General features: G+C 39.3%; 1 protein-coding gene across 5 annotated transcripts in view; it reads right to left on the bottom strand.

Annotated features, from left to right (window-relative positions):
- The window catches only part of GRB10 (growth factor receptor bound protein 10), a 137782-nt gene that overhangs the window by 7814 nt on the left and 111759 nt on the right, over window positions 1-18209 (bottom strand). For all 5 annotated transcript variants that reach the window (XM_072329960.1, XM_072329962.1, XM_072329959.1 and 2 more), the window contains 8 exons: window positions 13791-13906; window positions 11588-11662; window positions 7859-7996; window positions 7132-7242; window positions 5421-5519; window positions 2469-2546; window positions 1700-1816; window positions 747-813 (listed from right to left, as the gene is read on the bottom strand). In XM_072329960.1, coding sequence (XP_072186061.1) covers window positions 747-813; window positions 1700-1816; window positions 2469-2546; window positions 5421-5519; window positions 7132-7242; window positions 7859-7996; window positions 11588-11662; window positions 13791-13906 — 801 coding nt within the window. The remainder of the gene's footprint in view (window positions 1-746; window positions 814-1699; window positions 1817-2468; window positions 2547-5420; window positions 5520-7131; window positions 7243-7858; window positions 7997-11587; window positions 11663-13790; window positions 13907-18209) is intronic.

Raw genomic sequence — 18209 nt, 5'->3', positions numbered from 1 at the left:
GATCAGGTAGGCGACATTGCCCTTGCACCATCTCCTGAAAATGCTGCACCTAAACAATTCTTGGATTGCAATATGTGAGCTAACAAGGTAGAACCAAGTCCCTTTAATTAACTCTAGGAGAATGAAAAGCACTTCAGATTGTGCTTTCAAGGTTGCAGTTATCCTCAGAACTATTACTGTTTCATTGTTTTTCAGATGATATGTCTAAGTTCCATTCAGCAGAATCAAAACTCAGAATACCTGTGTTCCCTCTTAAGGAATTCAGGACACTAATGTGCAATTTCCTATTATTTTAATAAACTTACAATGTCAGAGAGATGTTCAAGGCTCACATTACAGGTATCTGTGCTTTACATTATGCAGTTATTACAGGATAAACGCTATTTGGAAGACTTACTTTAAAGATAATCAAATCACTTGTTGACCTTCCTTGTTCAAAATGAAGAACTGACTTTTGGATTATTATTTTTTTTAGCTGTAAACATTTATGTATTTTCAATTTTTGTAAAATCTGGGTTTCAAAAGATTAAAATTGAAGCAAATCTTGAGCGTGCCTTAAAAGAAAGGTAAGTTCCTTCTATAATGTCTTTATAGGTAGGCATACTAATGACAGAAGTTACTCATAAAACATAGTATTTCATATAAGGGCATTAACACTGCATGGTTGCATTCTGTCTTTGTAGGAAATAATCTTTTATTTACTCATCAAAGCCTCTTACGCTATGCTTACAAACAGCAGAATTTACCTGTACTCAGTGTGGAAGGGTGGAGTGGACTTTGGCTACCCAAGATGTTCATTCTTGTGCTACGTTTCTATAGAGAAAATGAATTACCATTAAATCCACACTAAAACCTCAACAGAAGAGAATTAGTGCACATGCAATACAGATTTAATTTACAGGAAACTTGGGGCTCGGCAAGTTTAATGCAAGGATGAGAAAAAGAAATGCAACTTTGAAGGGGACTAATCTACAAGCAGCAGCTCAGTTCAGTTGGCTTAAAACGCAAGCCAGATGTTAATGGTGAAAGCTCAGTATCTTTAAAATAAAAAAAAAAAAAGAAAAGAAAAGAAAAAATATGACAGAAAAAAAGAAAAGTCTGATATGTTTCTGCTCAGGCAAAATACTGGGCACTCAGTAAATCAAGCAGTATTTCCCTCCCGTACATAAAGCACTAGCTAGTGCTTCAGTGATGACTCCTATTCCCTAAGAGACGAGCATGGGGGAAAACTTGTACTGCAGCTGCCTGTCCACAAGACACTATAAACAAATTACATCAGTTTTCATTGCAAGAGGTTCTGCCTCTTGTATATTTTCTGCAATTAAACTTACTGGGAGCAAGCCATTAGTCAGAGCCCCAGACTCTTCCATGTGGGGAAGCATTTAATTTGACATATTCCTCCTCAGAGACTGGTTTTGCAAACTGGCAGTAAAGTTCTGGTGAGTCTGCTTTCCCCCTCAACTTTCCTCTGGACACTAGGGGGACAGAGAAGCAGTGGTAGAAGGTTGTTGTGAATGTGACAGTTTCGCTAAAGATGGATATCGACTTTCAGATCTGCATGCTTGCAGTGTGATTGTTTCAGGTCGGATCTAAGCTATACTGTGACCAGCACTGCACTAGTATCATAGCACACTCTGTGTCTTGGCTCTCAACAGACACTGATGAAAAAAATAAATAGAAAAGAAGAGAAAATAGCTACCCTCCAAGCATGTCCTTCTTCCATGGCAGCACTCTGTGCTTCAACAGGATTTTCAATAACTCTTCCTATTTGCCCCGAAAAATCCATTGCTACTAGTGAGTTTTCAGATACACTTCTCTGAAAAGGAATTTTCACTTGTTTCAAAAAACAGGGAAAGAAAAAACCAACTTGAGAGAGTTTCATTTCAAAATGTTTTGCTTTCAGAAGACTTTCCAAAGCTATCCTTTAACAACATGGGAAACATGGCTATTTTTCTTTTCCTTGAAAAGCATTAACAGACAAAAATACATGGTTTTATCTTTATAGGCCATATGGAAGGGAGAAGATCCAAAGTCTCTGTTGTTCAGGTTGCCCACTTGCCCTGTTACCATATCCCACTCACTTCCAGGGCCAGCTGGGATCCAAATATAGCATCTTCAGTTTTAGATAGCTAACAGTCAGCTTTTGGCCCAACACTTTTTATGAGATTTAAGAGTGTGTTTTGCCAGACCTAAGCTGGCTTCTGCAGGGACAGCCAGATGTCTCTGTGCTGTACATCTCTAAGTGCCTGGCATATCCAAGATTTTTCAATCACGTGGATAATGTAAACCTAAGATAAGCGGAGAGCCAGCTACATAACTTGTACTCATAGAAAATGTGAACTTGACATTGATTTGCTACATAATGCTGAATTTACATTTCTTAGTGTAAAATTTTCCACTTTTAAAATGCAAAAGTCAGAACATCTTTTTAAGCACGATACGTTAAGGAAACAAAGGTCATTACTTACTACTGGAGTGGAAAAGTGTGGAAGCATGGCTTTTCTCTGCTGGGGAATTCTGTAATTCTGATACAGCAGCATTCCATACTGTCAACAGAAAAGCAAACAAATCGTTATGCAAAGGTATACCCTAGAAAAAGAAGTGTGTAGTGATTCCACTTACACAGGAACAAGGTGCTGTCACTTTATGTCCGTGATCAGAAACTGTCCCAGAGCAATTTGCATTGAGGAATAGTGATTGGCAGGTGGGAATAGAGCAATAAGTATGCACAATAACTTTATTTAAAAGATAGCGCTTCTACAAGATTGAGCAAGATACACAGCTCATCTCTGCCACTCTCAGCTATTAACATATATTCCTTATAGAATAAAAGCTTTCACTCAAGGTCCAGATATCACCTCCCCCTCTTTTTACCCTCCAATAATTTGAGCTTAAACATATGTATATATGCATGAGAAGTCTAGTAAAAGATAACACAAAGACAAATTCAGCTTTCACAATGTTATAAAGCTTTCTAATTCACTCCATGCTTTAATAAATTTTGACAGAAAGTAACACTTCCAGTATTTTTCTCATCCTTAAAAAGTGAGTGAACTACTCATATCCCTCCTCCTTCACTCAGATCAATTTTAGAAACACTGGTAGCTTGGGCAGTACTCAGTGCCTTCCCAAGAGGGGCACAGCTGAAGTACATCAACGTTGCTTACAGAATGTTCTAATTGAAGTTGTATATGTAATTTTGCTAACGAGGTAAAACTGTATGATTACCAAAAGCTGAATGTGCAGGTAAATAAAAAGGAGAGCCACAGCTGTAGCTGCGAGGCACGGCTTTAATTTTTCCCTGACTACATGCCTTTAATCATCTTTCACTGGTTCTTAAGAACAAAATCTCTTTTTTCCTAAAGTTAAGTGCATAAGGGTAATGTTAGATGCCAGTGCACATACACTGAACACCATACTGTTTTTGCCACAGGTCGCACTACAAAGAAAGACTCCTCCGAACATGTATGAAGTATGTCTACACGTTTGGTAACTCTGTACGCTAGGGAGCTTCCTTTTGCCATTCCAGGACCATAGTGTGTCGACCTGTGTACCTAACCTGTTCATTCTTTTGAAGACATCATAAATGGTAACCTCGAGGCACAAGTTAAATGAGTCACTACAGTTAACTGATCCACTATTGCTGCAGTTCGCTTACAATGAAAAATTACATATAAATCAGAAATAACAACAATCAGCAATAATAACAATCTCAAAGAAGCATCTGGATGTGACCTGGAAATAAAATATTGTATTAAATTTGAGCCAAGTCAACACAGTGAACATTAGATAATGAGGGCCAACAGTTACCAGCTTTTCAGAAAACAAATATGCAAACTATACCTAGGATTGTTTCTTCAGTCCAGGCCCATAACTGAAATACCTATAGCCAGTACATCTTTTTTTTGTACGTAGCTAAAATAGGGATGGGATTTCTGTACTGCAATTTGTAAAGAGTTTCTTATAATTAACAAACCAGGTGATATTTGGAGATCATTCAGAGACATGTGCTGGTTTGGAAGATGACTCAATGTAAATGGAGAACAGGCAGCAGACCAAAATGTTGCGGCTTCATACCTGCAGGCTTAGATGTCTTATTTGTTTTCCCTGCTTTTACAGGGTTTTGCATGATACACAGTCTACCCAAAGAAAGGAAAAGATAACTGTAGTAAACATTTGTCGCATCTTAAGAACAGACTAACAAGACAAAGCTTTGAAAGTTGCTGGGATGGGAAATAAAAGACATTCATGCAACACAGCCCAATCCCAGGAGGCATTCAAGGCCAAGCTGAATGGAGGGCACTGGGCAGCCTGATGGTTGGCAATCCTAACCATGGCAGGAGGGCTGGAACTAGATGATCTTTAATATCACTTCCAACCTGGGCTATTCTCTGATTTAATGATTCCACGATCTCTGGAGCTCTTCCTCTAACCCAGGAAGCCACAAAACCACATACTCACTGACACACCTGCTTCCCATCAGCACCCTAGTCACAGTGTGGAAATGTGCCTTCAGCAGGTAGTGCTGCAGTGCTGGTGGGGAGAAGGGCATTTTGCTGGAGAGGTCTGGAGTGGAGTGGAACACACAGGTTTTGCTGTGACCTGATTCTTATGCAGGAAAAGCAACTGCAGTCACTTGGGTGAGAGACCAAGCAGATGGAGCCCACAGTGGCCTCAAGCAACATCCTGGCATAGCCTTGAAGCCATGTCCCCTAGTGCTTGCTTACAGCACTAATGATGACAAAACTCATCTCGGGCACAGCTTGGCACACAGCAGTCACAGACAGGACAGACTGCAGTGTCTGGGGACAGCCCTGCTCCCTGACATAAAGGGATTTCGTGGTTGGCCCTATCTAAGGACCCATAATTCTATGTTTACTATAGAAAGAGCTACAGTTGAATGAGTTCAGTGTTTCCATTCCTGTTTTGGTGGATGTTTATCTAGTATGGGGTACTATAGTACCAGTTTGAGTGTGCCCCTTTTTAAAATTACATCTCTTTGTTAGATTTTGAAACAAGAATACTAGAGAGTAAGATAAATGCATGGAAGAGAAGTGGGATTTTTGTTACTTAACTTGTTTCTGAACCTTCAGGAAAAAAAAAAAAAAATAATTGAAAAAACTAAGAAGTCAAAAAGCACTCTGTTCTAGGTGAGATGTTCACTTACCATAATGAAAATGCTTTCTATATGGTACTTATACAGTAACTCTGAAATTATACTGAATTCATATGCACAGATTCATCTCAGTGCAGTGCTTAAAAGTTCAGGAGGGACAGTTCTATCTTGCATGCTGCTCTTAGTCCTGTTATTTTGGAGGTAGATGACATTCAAGAACATACAGGTATTCTTTAATGAGCAAAAAAATGGCAACGGCAACTTGACAACAGGTATAGCTGTATTTACAGAAGAAATCTGATACCTTGAGGAGTCGAAAGGCAGTCATCCAGCATGTCCTACTTTGCTCATCTTCAGCACACAACAACCTCAGTTCCTTTGTTTCATTTCTTACTCTGTTGGGCTATAGAGGATTAGAAAGAATTCAGTTCCATTCAGTAAAAGCCAACAACACTGTAAATTTACTGTAAAGTAAAGGCAAATATAGTAAATGTCTACGAACTGGTCAGAGAAGGCTTATGTCGCCCTGAATTCAAGCTCATCAGAAGTCAAACAAGTTTTGAATGAAATTACTTTCTTTGCTTGATCCAGCAAGATAAACGTCAGAGCTCTGTAATAGTCTGCAATTCTTGCATGTGTATAGGAACAAGGTACTCAAGTCATTTCAGAAGGAGAAACAAAGAGCGTACCTGTTTTTTGTTTGTTTGGAGACCCAAAGTTTCAGTAACTGATCCTAAGCCACACAGACGCCTTCAAGAATCAGAAATAGATAGAAACCAGATCCTTCCCTTCCATGCCCTCTTTGCTGTACCACCATCATTCCCATACAGTCATCACTCTAGAAATTCTCCTGCAGTTTAAAGCTTTTCCTGCTGTTTATGCTCAGATTTTTATGTATCTCCCTGTGCAGTGCCCCTCACAACTTTCTAACCTAATGCACTCAGTTGCTGGTTGTGGCAGCTTCTGATGCTGACCATAAGTAAAGTGCTCAGTACATGTAGGAGATGACAGGCTTTATCCTGAATGGACCAGAAATGCCTACATTGCCATGATGCTGCCCTGCAGAGAAAGAGAGAGCGCTTGGGCTCTTCCCACTGAGAACCTTCCCAAATGTCTGCTTCCATCAGTTCAGTACATATCCTTAGCCAGCCTCTACTAAGTCAAACCGATACAGTCTAGCTCCAGAACAGTTGCTAGGAAGGAGATGACTTCATTGCTGTCAATAAAACCAGCTCCCATCCATATTTTCTTGACAGAAAATGAGATGGAGCTTTGAAGTACTTTTACTGACATTTCAGTGGCAGCACATAAAAGGGACAACTCTGGATGCGATCCGATCAGGAAAGAGCTTATGCTGCTATGCCTTATTCTTCTTCCTCCATAAAAATAAGTCGTACAAGTATATGCACATGCTAGAGAAAGAATATCTCTAAAGAAAGCAAATTAATAATAATCCTAAATGCTGAGAAATCTTCTGAACTGATCTGGTTATTCTTGCAAAAAATACAATCCTATCCATCAGCACAACAGTTTTAAAATCCTTAAGGGCAACTGCTTATCTGTATTTCTTATCTTCCATGACAGTCCTTCACTTGAAATAAATGCAAACCTCTGGCCCATAATTATGGTAGTTAGATGAGATCACAGTTTGATCCTTTCTGCTACACAGTTTTGGTACTCACTGCCCAGAGAAACTTTCCTGTTCCATCAGACTACTAGGAAAAAATGATTTCATGTGTAAGGTGAACCAAGGCCACCTCACAGGCACACCGTGCTTCAGCACCAAGCTGATCCTGCACAGAAATTTCCCAATCCAAAGAAGCAACAGACAAAGTGTTAAAAATGTCACATAAAATGATGGCAAGATTCATAGGACGTCTGCCAAACAAAAGACTTTCAAGATCAGGTCTTCCTGACAGAAATACTTGCAGACTTTTACATACATCCCATTTAGCTGGCAGGGCTCTGAGCTACTGTCACCATCTTGTATTCTGAAAGAACTTTGTGAGATTTACCTTTATACAAAATCCATACTCTGCAGGTGCATTGTACAACTTCTTGCCTGCTATCAATGAGAAGATATTGCTGTCTTCTAGGTCAGCCAACAACTGCAAATGTCTTGGCTCCTGCAGAAGTAATGTGTTTTAGAACATATAAGAGTCAGCTTCTGGAACACCTTCCTGCAAGCACTGCAATCTCGAAAGACCAATATCCAACAGAGGGCAGTATATGAACGCTCTGCTCCTCTCAGAAAGCCCGAAGTGGACATTGCATGTTGCAATTATCAGCCTACTAGCCTAAGGTGCTTCATAGAAGAAGTTGACAAAATACTTATTCAGATGCACTGAATTGAAAGTGGCATAGCCTATTTCATTGCTTCTGGAAACTCTGAAAATTAGATAATGCCAAATATTTTTCAAAGTATCATTTAAAATAAATTCATCAACAACATGTAGGAAGAGTAAGATTTTTCTTGTTAACCCTGTTAAGGTGATTCAGCAACCACAATTCTGTTGTCTGGCTAGGTTGATTTTATTGTATAACAAAGTTACAAAGCCACTGTCATAAACTCAGAGCCCAAGACTTGTTTTCATTTGATCATGGTTTGCTTGTCCTTTTCTATGCAATAAAAAGGGAAACACTTTGTGCAGACATTTAAAAATAAACAGGACAAAAAATCCACTGTAAAAGAAGAAACTCCTGTCACATGTTAGTCGCGTGCAACTTCTTTTTTAATCTTACCTTTGAAGTTCCTTTTGTAGAACAATAAAGTCCTGACCTCCTCAAACACACATACAATTTCTTCCATGATTTCCTACCCAGCTCTTTCACGTGCAAGAAGCCTTGTATTTCAGGACAGCTACTGGAGTTTAGAAAGTTCTGTTGGAGAGAAAAACATAACTGATCCTACACATTTATCATAAAATTGACAGTTTTCTTTGCAGAAAAGACAGGCAAACTGCAAACCACTTCACTGACTTCAGGCATAGTTTCACTGTATGCTTAAATTGACCTATGTGTTTAAACTGATTTACAGCCAAAATGGACATTCCTTCTTCTCCCATCACATCTACTTGGATAACTTTCTGCTATCTCCTTTGTGCCATGACTAGCAGCTTTAGTGATGCAAAGCCCGATGAATTGCTGTTCAAACCCTCCCCAACCCAGAACAGTTGATGTCCTGACAGATAAATGAAATGTGCAGAGACATCCAGTCTCCACACAGCTTCAACTAGAGGTAATCCAGCTGCACAGCCAGGGCACAGAACAGCAACTATCAGTGGTGGCTACAGTTGGACTGGTTTGAATGCAGATTTGAAGCAGGAAGCTTAATTAGGGTGTTTCTGAAGCAGAATCTCAGTATTTATTATACAGCAGATTTCTCTACAGTACTGTAAAAACAATTCAAGTTCTCATACTGACATTTTCCTGTTTTCTCTGTGAATACTTAAGTCTTCAAAAGACTAAACCCTTCTCTGTATCCTCACTCTACTTGTGCTTGGCCCGAAAGGACACAAAGTAAACTTATTTCTTATTTAAAGAAAATAATCCCTCATCCATATGATTCAGCCAACTAGTCTAACTTGGAAACATCGGCCAAAATCTGCAACTTTATCCAAAGTTTTAGAGTGGGAACAGCCTATTGCAGGATTTCCCATACCAAAGTACTGTACAGCATACATGCACCTGCACTAGTACTGCAGGTATGTCAGACCTCGGGGGTTGGACTCGATCACCTCCTGAGGCCCATTCCAACCCCTGCAATTCTGTGATTCTGTGACAACAGAGTATATAACTCAAATGGAAACTCAGAGCAGTAAAATAAATGTCAGCAATGATACTACACCTCCAGATCCAGAAGTATTTAAGTTCTTGGCATAATTAGAGGGACCACATATGGAATCATTTGATTTGCCGTATGTCAAAGGAAGGAAGTATTAGCTATGGTTAGCCAGTTGATGGATTGTTCCTTTACTACAGTGGGCTAGATTTTCAAAATGACAGAGAGCTTGGTAAGTAATTTAAATGCCAAACTCTTAATAAATTCACATAATAGGAAGAAAAATTCATAAGACCTGTTGGTCTAGATGCCTCTGAAATGTATTTTGGTCTTATTTCGTAGGCAAAGCTCACAGAAAACAAACCAAAAACCATTGCTCTGTTAGAATTTTTGTTGCATTAAAACGTACTTGTTTTTCATTCCCCTCCCCGACAGACTAGAAAAGAATAGTCAAATTTCTTGCTATTTGTACTATAGATCTACTTCTCAGCTCTGAAAATTAGAGACTGAAGGAAGGTAATATTCTCTCCAAAGGCAGTCCAGGCAGATAAAACCAAAAATAAACTAAGATGCAAGATTTTTGTATATCTGAGCAAGACTAACATCAGAGAAAACAGATCCCACCCTAATTAATGCTATTGTTAAGACTAGGAACATTAGCTCTTAAAGCTGAGCATGGTATTCTAACATGATGCTCAATTTCTTTCTTATATTCTGCGTAATTAAAAAGACACATGATATTCTCGCATTATGCTTAATCTCCTTGCTATATTCTGCGTAATTAAAAGAACATTGCATATACTCAGTGTTTAAGGTAGCTTCGGATGCAACACGCTTAGTGACTACTGCACTGCAGGAACAAATCACAATGGTCACCGAAATTATGAAAAATGGTCATATGTTTTTTTTAAAAACAAAGGGATATTGAATATAAATGCCTTAAGTAAGATTGATTTTTACGGTTATACAACAAACTAAAGAGAATGTATCCACGCTCTCTGCCCAACTCTCTTGTGCTGTTAATCCCCATGAGTCAACGCTTTTCCAGGACTGCACCTAATTGAACCTTCCCAGAAGCAAACTCTATGATTATGATTTCACAATGTTGTACAGTTTTCCTTTTTCTCTGAAGACACACCAGACTCCAAATTTTTCCCCTTCAAAAATTTCTTGCTCTTTTAGTCAGTCCTTCTTCTCATCCTAACAAGCAAACTTGATTCCACACTTAACGCTGATAGATAAAGGGTCCAAGGTATATTCACTTCTATTCCTACCAGTTTAGGTTCCTGATTACCACAAGATAAAGCACTGGAAGGAGTGTTTGCCCATTCAGAGCGCTTTCTCCCTGTCTGGCCCACATCCCCGCAGATTACCCAGCCTGAGTAAGTAGGCCATGAAGTACTTGTGTGGCGACATGAAGGAGAAGTTCCTGCTCTAGAAGTATTTAGCGTGCCATGAAAACCAGGGTCCTAATTAGAAAAGTATGAGTGCAAAGTTGACCCAAGGACGTTTGACCTTATTGCACGTGACTTTCATTTTTAATTACAGGACCTGTCTTTTTGCTTCCCAGCTGAAAATGCATGCTAATGCATTTTAAAATAAATCTTTTTGGTGAAAAATGGAACCAGTATTTAATAGATTTTAAAGTATTAGAGGTCCAAATAAGCAAACTAGTTCACAAGCGAGCAGAAGATTAAATTTTACCAAGTAGTCAATGTGAATTTGCACATGTGCAAAATGACAGAAATGAGTTATTTGTACTTTCTTCATATACTTGAGCCTTCAGCTTTATAATTTTCCCATGTTATTCATGGTACATGTTATTCACATCTTCCAGGCACCACTGTCTTATATACTGAATGTGGTATTATTTAACAATGTGCTTTAATTTGGCCTCAACACACCTGTGAGTTAAATGTCTCCTATTTGAGAAAATGACTGAAGGTGAAGAACATTTGTCTAGAGGGTTTAGGATGGCCTCCTTAAATGTAAGGTTTAAGTAAAGGTCAGGGCGGCAGCCCTTCAGCATTGTCCTCAGAGACGTCTGACTGCACCACAGCTCCTTCATGATCAAGCAAGAAACTGTACAGTGACATCAAAGCTTCAGTGAAAACTCAGGGCACACACAAGTCACTGCCACACAGATTACAGAGCTCCACCAACACACATCCACAGGGTACACACACCTGTAACTTGGGTTGGGAAGCTTTATGTGGGATAACTTTGCAAATAATACACCGAGTTTTCTGTAACTATCTGCACTTAGTTTGGCTACTTTAAAAAATACTTGGTGTGTTAGTATTAGGAACCCAAAGCATAACCTAGGACTATTGATGGACGTCAGCAAGGGGGGCAGCAACTCCTAGCACAACAACACTAGAGAAGAAGAGAAAGTCCTTTTATGACAGTGATACACAGAGGTGGCTGCCTCTGGGTACCCACAGAGCATTTACATGAGAAAGCTCAATAACCACGGAACAAATACTTATGAATACAGCTACAAACAGTTTGAGTTTGTAACTTACACCTCAAAGCCAATGAGTTAGCTCTTTGTCAGGTTCAGCACTGATAACACATGCTAACTAACCAGTCTCTCCCCAACCAGCCATCTCTAGACTTTTGAATTCCCCTTTCCCTCAAACTCTCCCCTACAATTCCAAAACCTTGTGCACACAGAGAACTTACAGTACCTGCAAAAGTTGTGACTGTGGAATACTGCCATTTGTTTGTTGGCACCAGGCAACCATTTGCTCTGGAAAAAAATTCTAAACACAAGAAGAGAAAAAAAAATTAAGTCATAATTTATTTGTACACATATGTTATATAGAATCATCATTGTTTCAATCATAATTTTGTCGAACTATCATTCTTAAATCAACTCGGAGACCTCTTTTCACACGAAGTAACACTAGGGCTTTCAAATGCCATTCTTTCCTTCCTTCTGGTCACCAAAGCTGTAAGCCATGAGGCCATGCAGACAGAATTTGGATTTTTAAACATCAGTTTAAAACACAGTATTTCCTAAGTCCATTTTCCCAATGCTCCCTCTTCTCCTAAGGGCTTTCTGGGTCTTTAGAGGCCTCTACTTTCTAGGGAGGGATGGTCCTGCAGGTTGGGTATTCAACAGCTTTTGTTTATTGCACATTTTGCCACTGAATTCCCGTGTTCACCTCCCTATCCGGGAAGGCTATCTCGTGAACAAACTCTGTAACTCCACTTGCCACACGGAAGATACAGAGCAGGAGAAATAAAAAGATATCTCTAACTTGCAGAGCCAAACAGGATGAAAATGCATGAAAAGAAATCATGTGGGAATGCCGCAGAATCTCCAGTAAGTACGTTTAGCTTTGATAGTACTACTGTTATCCAAAATATAGTTCTTTGCTGTACCATCTAAAACCTGCTCAGTTCCATCACAACACATCACATGAATTGCCATTCAGAGATTTTAAGTATCAAAGCCTATGAGTGACTGTTGATGCTTTCAGTTGGTTGTTCAACAGTGAGTTCATACTGAGGACTTCAAACTTTTCGATCCGTCTTTTGTAAAACCTACCCCTATATCTATTTGCATTTCAGGATGATATAACACAGCCCAATATTTCTCCTTGTAATGATCAGTCAGCGGTGTGTTCTAGGAAATGAAATACTAAAAACTGAAAAAGGACGTGTGCAGTAATTCTGACTGATGTCACATTCTCCGCTTCACATGCTACATTTGTATAATGTCAAAGTAAGCATCTACCCTCTTCTCCCCCATCCTGTCATCACAAAGCAAATATTTCATAACACAAAGTGCTTCTGCAGACATTTTAATTTTCAGGCCTTCTTTTCAATATCTTATTCACGCTGAAACTTTACATCACAGAAGTCAAACAGCTCCTTGCTAAACAGATGACTTGATTTACATTTTTTTCCTCCACTTCTCCCTTTTCCTTTACCGTGCTTAAAAATGCTCATGTAATTCAGTATAATTCCATTAAATCAGTCTTGAAATATTTTAACATTATTTCAAGCATGAAGACACGCAGAAATGCCTGAAATAAAACAATGACTGCAACAAGATGAATAACAACAAAAAATGTTCTAGTTGAAAACATTACCACTCTTCAGGCAATATAGATTTCAGTCCTTAAGGCACAAAGAGAAGCACTGAAGAGAAATCACTCTTCTGCCAGGTACGTTGCACAATGAATTATGAAAGCTAACATTTACCAGCTTCTTTGAGAAGAAACAGTGCCATATGGCAATAGCTAATGCAATGGATAGGAAGCATTTGCATTCTTAAAACCAAAAGAATGATTTATTCTCAGACTGCAAGAGTCTGGGACTGAATGCCAAGCATTCTGTGTCTTACTCCCCTACTCTGCTATTAATTATAACATACCACATTAAACTATGTGCTGGCTCTTATGATCCCAAACATTCTGTAAAACACTCAGGTGTTCATTGGTTCATCAGATGGGAAGTTCAACAGAAATGCAAAATTACAAACATTTTGTGTGCAGGAAGGTTTCAAGCAGTAAATCAAGGCACGAGTCCCAAAGCAAGCACTAACAAATGACAAATGTGCATAGACGAACGTATGTGAGGATGCAGCAGTTGTGCCTGACTGTCCATGAGAAAGAAAACTAATTTCTCACCTGCAATAACTTCTGCAATGAGTTTTCATGTGACCTCAGGCATCTTTTTGCTTCTGGCACCAGAAATGCCAGACTGACATAAAGTCTGTTCTAATCTAAACCTTATTTAGATTGTCTTCCCTTCAACTGTTTAGATAGTTGTACCAACATAGATGGATCATAACAGATCTTTTAAGACCCAGCAGTGCCCATCACTGTTCCTGCAACCCATCCTCCTCTGCAGTGCAAACAATGAAATAAAAAGACTCACCATGGGATTTTTGAAAAATTCATATTTTGCGTAATTCTTCCTGAACAAAAATTTGCTTTCGCTTCCCATTGTGGACTCCACTTGAACTATGAGCTCGTGGTCTTCCAAGCATCTCTCTGTGGAAAAAGAACATACTGTTACCACACAACCAACTAGAAGAAGCAGCAAAATCATCTTCCAGAGAGTATTAGTAAAAGCAACTTAGTATACTTCCATTACCTTCACTGAAGTTAACAAAGCAGTTTATAGCTTTCAAATCATACTGTCATGAGGTTTTAAAGAAACTAGGGCTTAAATATTGCAACGTTTAATGGCAGAGTTTGTTGGGGCTACTCAAGAATGGACCGCTGAGAAAAGAAGGAACAAGATTTTGTTGTGTGCCTCACTGCCTGTCAGTAGCTTAAATAACACACACTAATCTCTTCCCTGGTGTTTTCTATTTGCTGTGGAACTGGAAACGTGGAAAGATTTAAGGGGAAGAAAATTGTGAAAAGGCCACTGTTAGGTCTTGAATTATTGTGGAAACACAGTGTCTTATTTGACTACGCTCTACAAAAATAGTTCATTTCAAGGTGAACTTCAGGCCCGTATTGTAGATGCTAGACAATGGGGTTTATTATGAAAAAGGTCACAGGATCTACTTCACAAGAATACTGACAGAGACAAATGTTTTGTACACATGACAGGGCAATTTTCTGCTCCACATTTGGTTACAAGGTAACTCCCCATAACCAGTACTTCTTTGGTCAATAGAATGACACATCAAAGCATGATCAGATAGCTTAACAAATCCAACTCACTGAAAGCAGTAACTCAAAAGAAGGCGACTGGCCTAAGTGTACACTACTTAATGAAATCATTATCTTGGCAAAGCTTCAGAAGTTTCTAAGAAAATATGTAATGTTCTTCAAAAGTCTCATAGCCAGTACTTTCCTCTCGTATATAGCAGGGAATAAAAAGTGAGGTCAAACAAGAAATGACTTTCACATAGCTCTAAGCAAATCACATCTCTAGATAGCCTCTTCATATTCCCGCATCCCTGCATTCTCACAATTAGAAATGCCAGGCAGCCAACTGGGTTCTCTTGGAGAATATTCTGGATATAAAACAACTGGTATCTCAAAAAGCAGCACGTTCTTGAATGTCACTTGAGTTATCTGACTTGGCATAATAATGTTCAGTTCTTTGAAAATTTAACTCCTCTCTGAATGATCCCATTGTCTTTCACCTGCACTTAGACTGTCAGCCATCACCATCTCATTGATGAATTCACAATGTGCCACGCTATTGCAATGTCCAGCTTTCCTACAGATTGCATTTGCAAGGAGTTAACACTGAAAATTTTCCACATTTGGTGGCTCTTACATTAAGAGCTGCTTCCTAATGCATTAGACATAACACCACTTCTAGGGAGAGTCCTTTGACTAATGTACACTGGTATACTACCATTGATATAACTCAATGACATTTTATACTATCAGAGTCCTCATCACCTAAATCCCTCCACATTATCTAGAGGCTTCACAGGTGAAGTTTCAAATATTGCCACTGATCTACTGCTACTGTCATGGCTTTAAGAAACTGCTTAGCTCAAATCTCCTCTCTTCACACCATGAGGAAGATGGTGGGATTTTGAGGGTAGATGTTCCTTCTGTTGTTGTTTTGGGTTTTTTTTGGTCCAAAAATTCACTAAATTATATTGACAGTAATCTTCATCACAGTATGAACCCTGAAAGACATGTTCTACTGCTGGATGCTTCAGTTACCTCACAAAGTTGTGAGGAACACTGCTTTCCTAACACACTGTAGACTTGCCTAAAGGCAGGGACAAACCACGTCTTCCTTCTCCTGCAGTATAGAAGAACAGTTGTCAGTGTGGCATTCTGATTGTTAGTTTGCATAAATACACACAGTGATTGTGCATTAGATGCTTCATATAACTGGCACAGAGGTATGTCTTCCCTGGTTCAAGATCCTTTTGACATCTTGGGTTGATATTTCTGTTGATTTAATGTTGACATATTTATTTTGACAGTGAAAGCCATCCTGAAGAAAAGGTGCAAGCGTTCATAGCCCAAGCGTGTAAAAGGAAGCTAGTCTTGGTTGGTTTGCTACTATTCCATTATGGCTGAATACTTGGAAAGTCTGGGGCAATTTGTACTTGGTTAGTGCAAGTGGCATGGACTGCCACTTGACATGCCAGCAACTAAACTTTAGCCCTGCTTTGAGCTTTCTCCTACAAAATCAGAAGCACAGATGTCAGCCTGTTCAGTTCAATAGTCAGTTTGTCTTCAAGTGTCATTGCAGTAAAAGTGACCAGAAATCTCTCTCTGTTTATCAGATAGGATCAACTCAGCCTCCTCTATGCAGTTGCTGGAGGGACAGAACATATTTCTTTTTTCCTCCAAACTGCCCTGTATTAGCAACTAAACATATATATTATGTGGAACTGACATAGTGTGGAACTGACACAAGATGGGAAAATCAGCCAGATTCCATTCTGAACCACACACAGGCATGTCCCATAATTAGTGTGAAATAGCCCACCCCCTTTTTGTATTTTAGTAAGCAGCGTGGTTTACGCTTTTAATTTGTTCACATTAAGGCAAATCAAATTCAATACACGTGCAAACAAAAATATATACACACGAAACTCTGCATTATTATTTCTATTAATTTCTAATACAGATATCTCATCCCCTTCTTAAATTAGTGATAGTTAAAAACAGAGTAGTACTAGGAGAACAGCACATTTAAGAAGTTAGGTATATTTTCAGACACAAATGAAACAACATGATCAAGTTTTGCACTGCTTACATCTTAACCACAAAGCATTTTAGATACTAGTGGCAAAGTGCAGCAGCAATTATTTACACATGTCAAATCTAAGTGAGTCTCATGATAGATTGCCACCATTGCCTCCAGAGAAAGCAAAAATAATCTGTGCAATCCAATAGCTGCTATTTCCAAGCATGCATGTTGTTTGGAAGATAACTGAGTATGTGTGGAAAGTTACCAATTAGAGGAACATTCCTTAAAAACTGGGACCTAGAAGATCACCACAGTGATAACTACGCAATAGCGTTGAAGATTTACTCTTGTCCTCAGCCTGCCCAGTGTTAAAAGATGAACTGGTTCTGCTAACAGAACTCTTTTAAAACCAACGTCAGGCAAGCCCAAGAAAAACAAGTTAAATGAATTTGCTTCTTTTGGTGGGCTTCTGGATTGCCACCTACAGCATGAAGTCAGCAAGGATATCTCAATATCCTGGTGTAGGGAACCTGCTTTGGCAGGGGGGTTGGACTCAATGATCTCTAGAGGTCCCTTCCAATCCCTACAATTCTGTGATTCTGTGAATATGTCTTCTATAGAAACACAGAATTCTTGCTGCTCTGAAAACATTTTTCTTTCCACACTGCTAAGTTTCTATTCTTCATTGCTTCATACTTCTGCTACATCAGATGTGCTATAAGCAATCTTAATTTTAGAGGGGGAATTATGGAACTTCAGGCAGCTACTGGTATCTTCATCTGAGGTGAGGAGATTAGTACCTTAATCTGACAGTATTTAACATACATGGGGTGGCACTTAGGTCACCTAGAACCTGGAAGTATGCAGTCACATAGCAGAACTCTAACTGCAGCGACAAGAGGGTGAACAGCTAGAAGCTGGTATTTGAAGCTCATTGCATGTGTCGCAATGAATGCTTTGGTTCCCGAAAGATGAATTTTTATCTCCTTCTCTGTCCTCATCCCTTCAAACACCAAACCTATAAAATCTGTACCATGTCTTTTCCACACTTGAAAGGTTAGCCTTATGCCCTCAAACAATGAGCTGCTTTGCGCGGCCTTAAGCTATGGAGCCTGGGGACAAAGTCTGGTAGCTGCTGGCGTCATTGCCTACACCCCTACTTCTGTGGGACAGCCTTTGTGCTCCTCTGAGAGCGAGAGCCCCGAGACAGGCAGGCTCTAATGTATATAAATGCAGCTGATAAGTATCTTGCTCTTTTCCCATCATTGTTAATTACCAAGTTATTTGTGTGTAAACAGAAGCTTTTGATTTCCTAATCAGCCTCCTGCCCGTTTCATTCAGAGATGTCACACACCAGAGTTTGACAGCACAATTAGTCACCATGGAAGCTATTGTGATGTCACAAACACTGAATTGTGGCATCATTGAATGAATCTGGCAGGAGAAGGATGTTGGTTACAAAGGAGAAGGCTTCTGTTTACACAATACCTTGGTAATCAGCAATGATGGGAAAGGGAATATACCAAAAGGGAGCCTGGTAGTTTAATGAGCATTGATAGAACTCCACATTTGTAAAGGCCGTTAGGAGTGTGCATATGGCACATGAAGCAAAGGACATAAAGATTCTGTAATTCATACCTTAATTCTTCACCTCATCCTATGTTCTCA

This window comes from Excalfactoria chinensis, chromosome 2 (assembly GCF_039878825.1).
Source record: "Excalfactoria chinensis isolate bCotChi1 chromosome 2, bCotChi1.hap2, whole genome shotgun sequence".
Taxonomy (NCBI): domain Eukaryota; kingdom Metazoa; phylum Chordata; class Aves; order Galliformes; family Phasianidae; genus Excalfactoria; species Excalfactoria chinensis.
Note: the sequence above shows the minus strand (reverse complement) of the source record. Positions and strands in the feature narration are given on the sequence as shown.